This window comes from Toxorhynchites rutilus, chromosome 2, assembly GCF_029784135.1.
Source record: "Toxorhynchites rutilus septentrionalis strain SRP chromosome 2, ASM2978413v1, whole genome shotgun sequence".
Lineage (NCBI taxonomy): Eukaryota > Metazoa > Arthropoda > Insecta > Diptera > Culicidae > Toxorhynchites > Toxorhynchites rutilus.
The window spans coordinates 125,416,233-125,431,958 of record NC_073745.1 but is presented as its reverse complement, the minus strand read 5'-3'; the positions used below and the strand labels follow the sequence as shown (position 1 = coordinate 125,431,958).

At 38.7% G+C, this 15,726-nt stretch overlaps 1 protein-coding gene across 2 annotated transcripts in view; it reads left to right on the top strand.

The window, feature by feature from the left end:
- The window catches only part of LOC129771462 (LIM/homeobox protein Lhx6-like), a 357,951-nt gene extending 343,496 nt beyond the window's left edge, over positions 1-14,455 (top strand). For both annotated transcript variants that reach the window (XM_055775121.1, XM_055775120.1), the window contains exon 6: positions 8,352-14,455. In XM_055775121.1, the coding sequence (XP_055631096.1) occupies positions 8,352-8,693 (342 nt within the window). In that variant the 3' untranslated portion in view covers positions 8,694-14,455. The remainder of the gene's footprint in view (positions 1-8,351) is intronic.
- The last annotated feature ends 1,271 nt before the right edge of the window (positions 14,456-15,726 follow it).

Genomic DNA, 15,726 nt, shown 5'->3' with positions numbered 1-15,726 from the left:
TATGCCTTCATATCTTCTGCTCACTGAATTCCTACGCATACCATTTGATGATTAGGCAAGATGTTGATAACCAATTGCTGCGATGACGCCTATTGATGAAACAATATGCGTTCGACGTACATGTCAAAATCGAAACTGAGTCCCTGAAGTTCATCAAATCAAGCAAATTTGCGGTTCGAGAAGTACGTACACTTGAGAGATGCAAACTTCAGAATGAAACGTAAAATAAAATAATCGTTTGATAATTCTTCCGTTCACATATTTTGTCCTAGGCATCATACCAAACGTAAAAGGACTGTCATTAAATTTACTTGTAACGAAGAACATAATCTTTCACAATGCATGAATTGCCCTTATATGGAATTATACAATATTTTTACTCACAAAGCAAATATATTGAATTCAATTGAACTCGGGAATTGTTTCATTCAATCAAAAAATTAATCAATACAAACAAATGATTGCTACGCTAAGGTAGTCCCACGTCAACCTTGCGGTTGTATCATAGATATAACCCCCCTATTTTTTTTAAATGCTTTTATTGCACAAATCCACTATTGATATTAAATTGTCAATATAGAAATGTGAACATTTTGAACCTTCTTATTATTGTTACATTTTTGAGAACCTTGTTCACCGAAAGAAGGCAAATCCACCCAGGAGAGCCCCTAGACATGACAAGAAGGAAGCAAGATCATGAAATGATTCACTTTATGACACGTGTAGAAAAGCGCTTGAATTTTCACTAGTCAGAACATGCCACCTTCTTCTGTTCTTCCACAGAAAGTAACTCAAGCAAATCGTGGCAATTTCAAAAAAGGAACAACAGCGCGCGCTGAACTGAAGGCACGGTTGGAACGAGCGACCCAAGGCCGTTCAATTTATTTCTGTGTTTCTTGTGTCAAACTCCTCCTAGATCCCCGAAAGTGACTGAAAAAGTGTGAAAGAAGGGACCATTCCAAAAGTCACCAGCTGGAAATGATTTACTGCTACTGCGAGCGACTGGTCTTTCCATTGCTACGCACGGAGTTTTCGCAGTCTCTTTCTCACCCCGAGTGACAATAAAAATTTAAACGGGAAATTACTTGACCCAAAAATTTAATTACAAATTCTTTTGTTGATGCCTTCTACTCCATCAGCCATGGCGAAGATTAAATGGTTCTCGGGTTGACTCACAGTTAATTTTCTTCGGAATTAGAAAATACTCTATTAAAATATTGCTGGGCGCACAATTCGCAATAATCAGGAGAAGACGGAACGAGAGCAGTTCCTCCTGTCACGAAAGCTGTGGAAAAAACGATTTGAAAAATTAATCTTAAATAAACATCACACACACAGTTACCCTCTCGAAGACCAGACGGAAAAAATCCATTTCTCAGCCGGATATGGCGAAAATACTGAAGTTACTGGTGATTACTCGGTTTGTCGGAGGAAGGGTGGGGATGACCAAAAAATAATGGCGAGGCGCACGCCGGCGAAAAGCAGACAAGAAAAGAACAAAAGAGCAGAAAAACTTCATTAAAATTTTAAATGAAATTACGCTAAAGCTGATATGGCTTTTCCTTTCATTTACTCTCGCGCTCCGCCTGCAACAGTCTTGTTGGACATTTTTTCGTAATTCGAAACTTACTCATCCATAACACAGCGAGGAGAATTCCTTGCGTATAATTTGCGGCAAAGGTGTCAATGATATTTATTAGATTTCGTGGTTAAATAGATTTTTTGCGAAACTAAACAAATAATGCCATTGAAAGGAATCGCACATTTCGGTAGTTTAATAGATCTACTCGAAAGGTTATTTCATTGAATGAAAACAATTTTCAACGCATGAACAAACACGCATCAGTGTTTTGTTATTTAATACCTCTCAGGGAAACAACGGATTCTCATCTAGAGAGCTTTGCAAAAGCAAACCATTATCACGGAACAATTCAACACAATCAGTTCACGTCTTCCGATCTCCCTCTAACGTAAAACGGGTAACGATTCCTGTTAAGGATTGGCGTGCGCTTCAGCTGACCTTTCTAGTAACACACAGAAAGAGCACCTACCTTTCGCTCGTGGACTGATTTATTCATTTTAATTAATAAAAATGTCGTTTTGCTACTTCCTGATGGCATCCCTCGTGACTCAAATATTTTAGGGGTGCTTTCTCGAGCAATGACAAAACTAGGACTCTCGAAAACGTTTAACCGTGTAGTTGCAATGAAAATTGCGAAATATCTTGCGATTGGAATGGTTTAAAAAAACAAATTCAATCTAATTTACTATTTCTGAATACAATGTCAATCAAAACGTTCAGTAGTAATTATTATCCTAAATTCACATGTCCCATAATAAAGCGCAACAAATTAGAAAACATAAAAAGAAAAGTTTTTCGGAACAATTTCTCTGGACTCCAATGCCTTTTCATTAAATTTTATTCAGGAAATAGTAACGAAAATATATTCAGTGTTGGACAAAACATTTGCAGCGATTAGGTTAGGATTATGAATCCATTCATGTACAAGATCATCCTATGTGTGGCTCCCATGACGCAAGTGGTTCTGGTAGATGTTTTGACGTAGGATTACGTCCTTCGGGAACACATTCGGGGTACAAATTGAAAAGCGAAAATCGATAACATCGTGAAAAATGTTCAATTTCAAAGGCTTATCAGTCATTTCATGATGGATTGATTATTGCGTCAATCGATCTCGGCACTCCATAAAAAAAATTTAATTGAATAAAATAATATAGGTCATGAAACTAACTATCGGACAATTATAAAATATCAACCGTTATCCAAACGGAAATACCTTGTTCTGATTGGTCAAAATCGAAGATACAAGCTTCCTCTTGTACTCACAACTATTGTTGAGTTTTGCATCAATCATTTTGGGCACATAGTTATGTACATTACAGTGAAAATAAATAAAATAATAAATTTTATGAAACTACAGACCTCAAAACCAAGAAGCCTGAGGGAATCGGCATTGCAAATATATGCAAATAGGGAGAACTTTTGTTCCCACAGAAATGTTAGTTTTTGCGGTCGTGTCTCGGACACAACCCTCCTTTTCCAAACGTGAAGTACTCAACACCATCAACAAAAAGGAAAAAAAAACCCAAAAGAAGCAGAGTAATCATATCCGACATCAGCAATAGGAGCGGTAGCAAAGCAGCAAAATTAACCCTTAGCGGTTGTTTGTCTGCTCTCAGCCACCACAGCATGGGATCATTCTGAATACTTTATTCAACCATGTAACACTTTACACATTTTTCTAAACGAATGTAAAAAAATGTCTAGTGAACCTATTCACGAATTAATACGGAGCTTTTATGAATAAGAGATAACGATACTCGGTATAAACAAATATTAGCGTAAAAGATTAGAGGATCTCTTTCGAGGGAAATTAATTCCGACCGCAAGGGTTAGGCCGACGCCACACGATGCTACGAACACCCCCGAATATTGGACGCTCGATGGTTAGACGCATCGTGTAGTCGATGGACGAACTACGAGCCTCCTCGCGTTGGAGCGTAATCGGTTCGTTGTTGATTACGCGAGTGGCACGAGTCAAAGGATTTTTGTCATTCGTTGATTCGACACTCGATGACATTCGATACACCGCTACACAATTCGTCCGAATCTATCATTGACAGATTGGTTTGTTTTCAAGTTTTTTTTTTATCCCATTTATTTATTTAAGGCTCATTAGCATTTTAGCTGTATCAGACCCGAATTTTAATCGTGTACATGTCACATGGTTATCATATCTATAATTAGCACATTACACAGTTGCCATTCGCCAGTATTCCTTCTATACCATTACACATGGTACATTCACGGAGTAGCCATTTAGGCGTAAGAGTTATTCTTTCTGTTCTTCCATTATCCAGTTGGACCACCGGACAGCGGGGACAGTTGATTGATCATTGTTGAGTTATTTATAGAACAGTAGCCCGATGTGTCTGGCAGAGCAGAGCAGTTGTATGGATGAATCGATCTTATTTCGACCGTGGATCGATCTCCATCGCTGATGGATGATTGTTGCGTGGACGTAGCTATTCTGTAACAACACAAAGATGGTCAATGAGGGCCCTGAGTTTTGAACTCACGATCGATCGCTTACTAAGCGAACGCGTAACCAATGTGGCTACGGAGACCCCCCTTGTTTACAAGTTGTAGATGAAGAAACTATAAAATTGATTCATAAAATTCAAAAAATTCGGAAAAATATTGCAGTTTAATGATGTTGATTTTAATCAATGAACGACTCAACGTGGAGCGCAATGGCGGTTATTTTACTAGTGATATCCGTCTGTAGAAGTTATTTTATTTTTCTGAGGGGAATATAATAAATATATAACGTGTAGAAATTTTACCAGATATGGCTAAAAGAATTGGGGAAATTATTTGAGCCACAAAACCGTAAGTTTCCATATCAATCCCTCCTCTTAAAACTAAGAAAATTAAATAATCTGCCAGAGCAGTGCTGACTGAAAATAAATTGTCGTTCAAGGGGTAATCCAGCTAGCGACTGCACGGCAACAGTGTCGAAAACCCCAGATGGACTTTCTCAAGACCGAGGTGGAACTGCAAATGTGTAGAGCCTCTATGAAATAAACAAATAACTTGCAGCCTCAGCTTCCAATTTGCTACCGTGTTGAATGGACATGGAGCGTTTTTGCTCCAAAATTAATTCTCAGAATATGCACAAAGCAAGCGTAGCACAAAGCATGCACTGACTTACACAGAAAAAAGTCATTATAAATTGCATTTGCGAAAAACATTCGTCAGTTTCTTCTCGACGCAGAATCGCTTCGGAGGGCGAATTTTGAATGAAAGATGGTAAACCGCATTGCAATTCAAATCTTCTTTAAAATTTTCTTCTTAAATCATAAACTAAGACTAGATGAAAAGGTACTTCCCGTCGGTTATCATACCGTTAGAGAAAGGGTGTTTGTGTATGAATTAAATCAAATCAATGAATTGATTGTATGCGTTGTCAATGGTGGTGTTGATACAAATATAGTTTAACCTGTGGCGGCAGTATGTGTCTAGAAAAAGAGCATTTGCAAAAAGGACACCAATATGCCCACATTGGGAAAAGACACCAATCTTGACATATGGCCAGCTTGTGCATTGTTCTCGTGATAACAATAATTTATCGAAAGTGGCGCCAAAGTGCGACACATTTCAATTCAGAATATATCACAATATTTTCCAGTAATAAGTACTGTGTTTTTCGCAGGAAAACTGTTCTCTGCTGAACCTATGTGGGTTTCTAGTCTAGAAAATCGAAAAAAAAACTTTTTTTAATGCGGCCTTGACACAAAACTTCAAACACGTTTTTCTCGAAACTAGTTTCAAACTGGCGCACACAATATCCCAAGTTCTACAGAACCGATTTATTTCAAATTTGATATGAAAAAAAAACTTTATACATCTCTCTATCGCATGAAGCAATAAAATATGTACAATATATACAGAGTGGCGCATAAGTTATGCAACCGATTTGCACAAAAAAAATTGTATAAAAAAATTTCTCACGATACACTAACTTTATTCTCGTATAAAAAACGATACAAAGGCGACAACTGAACCGCTCGATAGTTGCAGCGCGATCGTTATTTTTGACGTGGGACTACGTCTAACCGGAATATATGGGGGGTAAAATGAAAACATAAACACAGAACATGCAGGAAAAAATGCAAGATTTCGAATGCTTATAACTCGAACATTTTCAACTGGATCGGAAAGATGTTTGCATCGATTGATAGGGAATATTTCTACGCATCTATCACAATTAATAAAATGTTATTTTTCATTAGATAAATAATTGAATAACTGTAAAATGTTTAGCGTTATCTAAACGCCCGAACTGCCTCGTTTTGATTGGCCCGTTTTACGGTTTCCCCAACACAGACTTTAAAACCAAGCAGCGTTGGAGAAATCGACATTGCAAATACATGAAAGTAGGGGGAGCTTTTGTTCCCACCGAAATGTGTTTCCCTAACACATACTTCAAATCCAAGGAGCTTGGGAAAATTGGCATTGCAAATTCATGCAAGTCGGGGGCATTTTTGTTCCGAATAAAAAGTGTTTCCTCAACATAGGCTTCAAAACCAAGGTGTCTAGGGAAATTTGGATTGCAAATTCATGCAGCTCGGGAGTATTCTTGTTCCGACTGAATCTGTTTACCTATAAAGACTTCTAAACCAAGGTGTCTGGGGAAATCGGCATTGCAAATACATGCAAACCGCAAGTACTTTTGTACTCGCTTGCCTTTATGCAGACTAGAGTGCGTTTCCCTAACACGGTCTCACAACGCAAATATATTAAATTCAATTAAATTCGGAAATTGTTTCATTCAATCATAAATTTAATCAATACAAACAAATGATTACTAAGCTAAGGTAGTCCCACGTCAACTTTGCGGTTAAATCATAGATATAACCCACCCATTTTTTATTCCTTCAGAGAGCGTTGCGTGACTTATGCGCCACCTTGTATAATTTATATATATATATTTTTAAATTTTACTATTTAAAAAATCAGTTTCATTTTTCGAACGGCTGCCATTTTGACAAAAAATCCCACATCGGAAGACATCTGAGTTTTGCCAAAGCTCACATGAACCGACAGTAGGACATGGTATACTGTGACAAAGAATATTTCCAAAAGAATACATTTCGCTATATACCATAACGAAAAGTTCTTCAATTTATAGTTTATCTTCACTGACGAAAAAAAGTTCAATTAGGATGGTCTTGATGGTTTCAACGCGTACTGGCGTAAAGAAGGAACAGTATTTTTAACCAGGAATTCTGGTGGAGGCTCGTGCATGATTTGGACGGGACTCTGTGCAACCGGAAGCCTCAAGACAGCTTTCATATCATTCAAGGATTACATACATGTTCTGGAATCCTCTCTTCTACCGTTTTGTGCGTGGATATTGTCACAAAAACTGCACATTCCAGCAAAACAATGCTACTATTCATACCAGCAAGGGAACTAAGCAATGGATCAAAGACCAAAAATTTAATGTTTTGGACTGGTCGGCTCACTCTTCAGATTTGAATTCTGAGTACACTGAGGGAAAACGGTACACCACGATTGAAGAGCTCAAGGTCGCAGTTTCGGAAACATGGAAAAATATCGAGAAATTCGTTCAGCAGCATTTGGTAAATAGTATTCCAACTCGAATTTTCCAGGTTATTAGCCGACATGTCAAGGTTGCCAATTATTGACATGTAAATCAGCCGATCGTTTTGAATTTTTCATTGTTAATCCTTATGGATTCTGAAATGGTCTTATAGAAACTGGACAGCTGGAATTATCATATTTAAGCACAATAAATACACAAACAACTCTTTTGAACGAAGCTGACGTTAAACATACTTTATTCTAAGCATTCAACAATATACGAATGTATCTTGTAGAAATTCTAACTGTTTGTGTTGCAACGAAATAGAATCAGGGTGGTCTTATAGAAGTTGGACAGAGTGTATGTGTGATCAAAAAATATTTGTGTATCTTTTAACGTCACTTTTAATATTTTTTCGCGTTCCCTGTCCCATCAGTCGCAATTCTTCGAAACGCAGTCCAGTCCAGCTACAGCTCTAGGAAACATCAACCCTGGGACAAAAGAAAATTAATTATAAAAAGGATAATAACTTTGCCTCCGCATCTTTAATCTTTTCCAGATAATTAAAAAATTATAATTAGAGAGGTAGAGAGAGAGAACGGCCAGTACGCGAATGAGAAGAATGAAACAACAAAAAGCGTATTTTACGTATATGCTTTTTGTGTTACCATTCATTGCCCTGCCATCATCTCTTCCCGTTTAGTAAGCTGCAGTGTTTTGATATAATTGGAAGGTCTAATTTTAATTCCTGATTCTTTTTTTTACTCGCCTGAACGAGATGGTGAAATCTGAAACGAAACCTACAATGCAAGTTCCATTGCTGCGTTGAAATAAGGGGGGCCAGCATGGAGCTATACCCGAAGCCGTGTGGGGTGCATCCGAGAGGTCACAAAAAGGCAAGAAGCGCTCGTCAAAAGAAAGCTCCACATTCTCTCAGTCTGACAGTGTGCTGAATCGAGAGCGAAAGGAGTTGAAAATTAAAAAACAAAAACTTTTCTCCTCTACGATGTTTAATTAGCTAAAGTTAATTAATTTTTTGCTCAAAAAATTGTTTAACTTTTTTTGCTGCTTGCTCGTTTGCTCGCTCGCTCCAAAGATCCTCTGCAGATCCGCGTTGCTTTGCACGTATTCCCTGCCCTCGTCCAATGGGGACATTTTTCACAATTAATTAATCTAAAGCTCTCGTTTTCCCTTCTTACTCTGTCTCCTTCATTACAGCCAGCCGGAGAAAACCTCATCGGTAATGTCGGCAGTGGACGTATGCCGCCAGCCGTTAATCGACCTGCATACGTAGCAGATAAAATGGGCCTCACGCAGCAGCAACAGCACCAGCAACAGGGTTCCCAACACCAACAGTCATCCCCTGCATCGGCCAATCAGCATCCACACCACCCTCAGCCGCCCCAACAGTCACCGCAGCAATCACTCGGCGGAGGACATCTGCAGAATCCCGCCCAGCAGCAGCATCATCCCAGCAATCTAGGACCACATCGAGACGACGGCTCCAGTGGCTACGGAAGCCCGGACTCGGAAACGTTCGAGACGCCTTCCTCCCAATGACGGCCAGTTGCCTAATTTTGTTAGGCAAGCTAGTTGTGAGTGTTGCTCGTTCAAGGGCGCCGATTTATACTAGAAGATACGTTCGTTACCATATACGCAAAACACAAGTTAAAACAAGTTAGAGGGAAATGCTTCTGAATTCGATCACTTGTGAATTGGATTGCATAATTTATTTCCGCAATTGACGCACAACGAAAGCGATTAGAAGCCCAATTTTGGCAACTCAATGGGTTCTTCAAAACAGTTATTAGGATGCCAAAAAAATCCTTCTTTATATTTGAAAGGCTTTAAACTTTGCAGTTCACTCGCCTCTAAAGTCCACATCAAGAGCGTTCCGAGGTTTCGCTTTCGGCATTACAAAAGCGACATATATCATCTTGTGCTGAACCTATGTTCTTAAGATGGTATTTACTCGGGCAGTGTCCTGTTACAAGACCAGTGAATGTGCTTGAGTCTTTCCTATTAAGGCTTAGCAGTTGTTGAGTAATTTTAATACTGGGCTTAATATTTTTTTAAAAACTAGATAAGAAGCATTATCAAAGACACCTTCGATGTCAAGAAACGCGCATAGAGTGGTTTCTTTTGACAAGAGAGTTACAAGCTTTGTTACTAGCGTGTGTAGCGCTGTTACTGTGGATTTGCCTGATTGGTAGGCAAACTGGTATTTAGATAATGGGCATTTGGACATGCATACAGACTTTATGTATTCATACAATACTTTTTCCATAGTTTTCAGCACTATTGATGATAAACTAATTGGTCTGAATGCCTTTGGGAGTGATTTGTCACGATTCCCCGCTTTTGGAATGAAAACTACTTTAACAAGTCTCCATATCGAAGAAGTGTGCTCTAGGCTTGCCTTAAAAATCTCGATTAGAGGTGGAAATAGTTTTGATTCTCCATTTTGAATCAGGGCTGGAAAAATTCCATCTGCACCTGCAGATTTGTAAGGTAGAAAGGATCTCACCGCGTTAACTACTCTGACTCTCGTGAAGACTAACCCAGCAACTATGTTAGCGACATCCTTTGCACTTTCAGGTCTTGTGGGGTGCCATCAAGAGCATTTTGTGTCGCCATTATAGCCAGGATTTGTATTCGAGTGGACAGATGTAGATCCCGGAAAGTGAGTCTTCATCAGTAAGTCTAGTACTTCTGAGGGAGTTTTTGTAAACGAACCGTCGTCCTTTTGAAGGGAACCTAGCCCGTTTGAGAAGTCTTTTGCCAGAGTCTTATTGAGTCTAGCAACGGTTGGAGTACTTTCAATGCTGTACTCAGTTAGAGCCGTTTTGTATTGAGACCAGTCCGAAGTAATTTTTGCTCTGTTGAACAGTTTCAGCGCTGTTTTGCGAAGCTGTTCAAGTCTTTTATTCCACCAAGGAACTTTTCTTGTCGAAGAAACTTTTCTTAGTGGGCAATTGTTGTTGTAGACAGAGACTATCGTTTCGTTTAATTCTTTTGAGGCTGATTCAAGCTGCTGAATCGACCGTATTTTTGAGTTTAGAGGTTTTGACTCGAGTTCAAGGGAATACCGATCCCAGTTGGTTTTTTGGGATCTCGGTATTCTCGCTGAACTGTCATGCCACCATCCCATTCAAAAATAATGTGTCTATGATCAGACAAAGACGCCTCTTTGGAAACGTGCCAGTTATGAACCTTGTCAAGAATAACCGGGCTACACAGCGTTAGGTGTAAGACTTCTTGTCTGATTGCGTTCATGAATGTTGGTTCATTTCCTTTGTTAGCAATATCTATGTTGTTTTGACGAGAGAAATTCTAAAAGACACTCTCCTCGGTAGTTGATGTCGGTACTTGCCCACATTGTGTGATGAGCGTTGGCATCACATCCGATGATGAAGTCCTTGTTGATTTCCCTACAGTAGGAAATTAGTGCCGCACCTTATCACGATTCTTACGTGGATTTTAGGTGTTGGGTAACGGGGAGCTCACCGGGCGGTACAACGGGACGGGGTTTTCACGGGCAGCGATTCGTGAATGCCTTTCCCTGTCTACTAAGCTCTGGACGGTGCCCAAGCACGTGCATCGGCAGTAGAGTGTACAAATAACAAGGGAATCTTCTAGCAACAGCAGATGACTGAACTATAGCCACCAATAACCAACGAAATTGCATGAAAAAACTACGGGCTTCCGGAAGCGAGCAACACTCAACATTTTACTTCCGTTTTACGTAAGGATAGTCCCATTTGATATCTATCATTAGGTGACATGGTTTTTTTACGTGGATTTTCCAATTAACGCGGTTTTTTCACGAGGTACGTATCCCCCGCGTAAAAAAAAACCTGGGTGTATTTTTATTTTCTTATTTTGTAACTGCCAGTCAGCGTTTTCCTACCAAAAAGCTCAACGACGACCCCTAAGGATCGACGCGGGGCTGAACGTGTTAATACGCCTCAATTATATTCCAAATGGCATGTTCAAAATAACGCGGTCACAGGGCAAATTGGAAGAAGTTTCTTGGACGAAATTCATACGGGATTTATATCCCAAGCTACTCTCACGATTGCCCTGGCTAGTTATACGTTTAAACGTGGCTAACCTTTAGGCCACGAAAGCCCTGTCCTTACTTGTTTGCATGTAAAATTTAATTCCCGTTAGAATAACTTCAATTTAACTGCAGTTCTACCCTTTTTCTATATGAGCTTTCAATATTGACCAGTATTCTTCAATTGGCCTTAGATCCCGGAGTATTGGCCGGATTCATCTCCTTGAGAATTACTGAAACCCACCCATTTTCGCTGTATCATTCTTTGGTTAAGTTTGAGTATCGGCAACTTGTTAAGTCTCCGGCTAGAATAGACAATCCAGCTCATGATGCTCCACAAAAGGCAGTAGCCTCTTCCTACTGATAAATTTGCTGGTTCAGTCAAGAAACTTTTTGGGGAATTTCGATTTCTTCTCGAATTTACATTCTTCCGAGGCACTTTTTATCTAATTTTGAAGACATGCCTGAGTTCCTCGGTATACCTACATCAACACAGATGTGCGGGTTTTCCAATGAGAACATGCTACGACAGCGCCTTAGAGGAAAGACATTGTAGGCTGTCAGATGCCGGTCGCTACATCCTTTCAATGTATCTGGAGTTCTTTCTACGTTGAAAACGCTCTATAGCAGACCAGAAGCTATCGTCCAAGCTGCTTCAAGAAAAAAATCTAAGATGAGCCAGATGCTATGACTGATGCTAAGATCGTTAGGAAAATCTCAAGCAGAACTGTCAGTGGGGAACTCAATTCAGGGAAGTCATCTCGGTCCTTTGATATTTTTGATCTACTTCAATTATGTGAATCTAGTACTGGAGGGCCTCAGCTCGCTGTTTTTCCACGTGAAATCCGAGATTGACGTATTATTTTTCCAACGACAATTGGAAAAGACCCAATTCATTTCAGCTACCATCTTGATGGTGTTTCACTAGCCAGAGTCGAATGTGTTGGGGATCTGGGTGTTTATTTGGTCGCCAAGCTCAACTTCAAAGCACATGTCAACTACGTCGTCGGTGTAGCCTCCCGCAGCCTTGGGTTCATTATGCGAATTGCGAGAGATTTCACCGATGTATTTTGTTTGAAATCACTATTCAGTGCTTTAGTTCGCCTAACGCTGGAATATTGCTAATCGACTTGGAATCCATATTACCTGAATGGAGTCAACAGAATTGAAGCCGTACAGAAACGGTTTATTCGGTTCGCTTTGCGGCGTCTACCGTGGAACAACCCTCATCAGCTGCCATGTTAAGAGAGCCGATGCCGACTTATAAATCTAGAAACGCTACACATACGGAGAGATCTAATCCGCGCTAATGATGGCTAGAACAGAATGCCCAGTGATTCCTGAAAACATCAGTTTTAACGTTCAATCTCGAACTCTGCGAAACCACGTCTTCCTTCGAGTACCTTTCCGTCGGACTAGCTATGGATGCAACTCAGCCGTTCCAGACCTAAAGCGGCTGTTCAGTAAAGTAGCTTCAGGTTTCGACTATCATATTTCACGAAGTACGGTTCGGCGAAATTTCATTATTATGGTGAGAAATGTTCATTAACATCATTAAGACAGCAAAGTGTCTGTTGCTTTACCAAATAAATAAATGAACACAAGAAGAAAATGTCAGTAAGGAACTCGTTATGTTGGCTCCTATGTTGGTCCAATAGGAGTTCAATTTGGACGTCACCTATGTGGTCTAGATACACGGGTAAACTTTGCCCACACGGTTGAAAATTCGATGGCAACCATAGAAGCATGTGCAGTGCAGGACTTCATGTACTCTTCATATAAGACTCTCGCCAACGTTTCAGTTGAACTAGGCAAATTAATCCCGAGACAATCTTGCCCCAAAACTTGTGAACTTCAGATCCTACATTCTATACTCCATCGCGAAGGATGCAAGTACAATCGTTCAGAGCGCTACCAACGCTCCACACTGAAGCCTCACGAAAGACTTAGCGTTCATCTCGCATGTGAACGTACGTACGTACGTACAAAACTACGTTTAAATACATTACTTAAACTTGATCTGATACACGACTCGACAAACCCTAAATGGTCGAACACTACAAATATGTCAACATCACCTTGGCAATCTGATGTTCAACTTACGAGTTATAGCTGTTCAACTAATGCTGTTTATTGTATGCTTCAAATCAAGAGAAAATCTGAACCTTATCATAGCGTTGAATTACATACGCGGTTGCTCCTCCCAAATATGACAAAAATCAACTATCCAAGTCGCTTTCTGGGATGTGTACACATCTTTACTAGATATTTTTGACATTTTAGTTGTTAATGTTTCTGAAACGAAGCTCACCAAAGAACCATAATCATAATCACGATTGTTTCAATCCTCGACTCATTAAAACTACCGACAAATATTTAGCACGATCGAATTCAGAAGCATCTTATCGTCTCACCTTGAACAAATCAAGATTTTTTGAGTCACAGAGCCATACTAAGAAAGGGAGCAGGAACATTTTCGTTGAAGGTTCCCGGTTCAAACGTGGAATGATTTGGATACATAGTCTAGTCGAAATGAACTAAGAATACTGGTAATATAATTCCCCAAGATAAATCAAAGATATGAAACGAATTACTGTTTATCTCTTAGTATTTAAGGAGAAAGTTGTTAATTTATTTTAATTCTTGCACTGTAAATACAATTCAAAGAAGGCAAAAGGATAAGCTACTCGAATCAATAGGCAAATTTACAACAAAAAAATGAAGATACGAAACGGTTGAGGCAAGGGTCTATTGAGCAAGATAAACGAATCAATGTAATTATCCGGTAACTAGTGTAAGCAGGTTAAGTATTAGAACGAATCATTTTAAAGAATTAAATTTTGAATACATATCTCTGTAATTTTCAATGCCATTTCTGCACACACACGCGCGAACACAGAAAACATAGACCAACTTTTGAGGAATACCTAAATTTATGATGCAGAATTTTCACAGTTCTCTATTGTTTGAAAATTTCGTCGGGCGAAAATGTACAACGTATGTTTTCTAGTATTCTGTTTTGGATATTCAAACAAATTACGTTTCTGTTAGAAGAAAATTTACGCAAAACTCGAAAGTTATGCCATTTTTCGTATCAATGCATCCAATTGCTAGGATCGCAAGTATGAAGATTAAGAATGATCTATGTTTGCGAGCAAACATGAAAGTATTATACGATTAAATAAGCATTATTTATGAAAACGATAAAACAACACACATATATTGTAAATATGAAAATTTTCCTAAGAAGAAATCTGGTGCAAAATAAAAGAATAAAGAAAATTATGCTTGTAGCTAATTGTATCGATCCGAACGTACAAAAACGAATGAAGTCCACAGGTAAGTGTTTGGAGCAGTGTTGTGACACGTACAGATTTATCTGGATAGGTACATATTTTTTCGATTTTTTTGGTACAGATTCTATACGGTACAGATTACAGATTTTTGTACAGAAGTACAGTTTGGTGCAGATTTTCTGGGGTGATAAATTAAAAACACGTGGAATTGGTAAAACAGATAAGGGGCTGTCCACATACCACGTGGACAACTTCAGGGGGGGTAGGGGGTAAGACAATGGCCACGCTTGTCCACGGAGAGGGGGGAGGGGGTATAGATCGAGTCCACATGGACAGAAAAAATATTTTTTTATAATTACAATCTCCAGTGTTCTGATAAAAATATACGTGGAATTAGGTAGCTGATTCGGAATATTTCAGGAGGTAATAGAGGATCATATTTGATGAAAAAATTCTACGCATTTGTTCTATTCTCAATTAGAGTTGTTGAACTTTTCTTGAATCGAATTTTATGTCTTGAACTGACTCTAATTTAGAAAGTACGCTACTTAGAATAATTATGTTACTCATTTGAAAGATAAGAAAATTTTGCGTAGAATGCAGTTGTAAAACATTTAAATTAATGGAAACAAGTAACTTTTAGAAGTAAAGATGAAATATAATTTTTTGTGCTTTTATAGGTTTTTATAAATTTGACAAAAATGCATGAAAAACTGGATTGTTTCTATCAACCAAATTGAAGCTGTCCAACCATTCTACAATTCTTTCCTTGACACTACACTGTTATCCTTCTTTTTATCTTGCAAAAATTTAACAACATAATTTATGCACAACTTTTGTCAAAAGAAAGCAATAGAATCGTGCTAAGTAGCGTAATTTTTGAATTAAAGTCAGTTTAAGGCAAAACGGTATCAAGGAAAAGTTCAATAATTGTTTCGTAGATGAGATTTGACCATAAGCGTGGATGTTTTTTTTTTCATCAAATACGATCCTCTATCACCTGAAATATTTCGGATCAGCTACCTAACAACTATATTATAACAATATTTCAAACAGATATAATAGTGTTCGATATTCTATTCAATTTATGAGAAAGTTTTCTCAGCATTTTAACCCATTAACGACCAAGCTGTAAAAAATATTTTTTTAACGAACTCCATTGGTGTAATTTTGATGATTGGCGTTACAGAAAACCAAATTTTCAAGAATTATTTTTTCCGTCCTTCCGTTTTCCGGA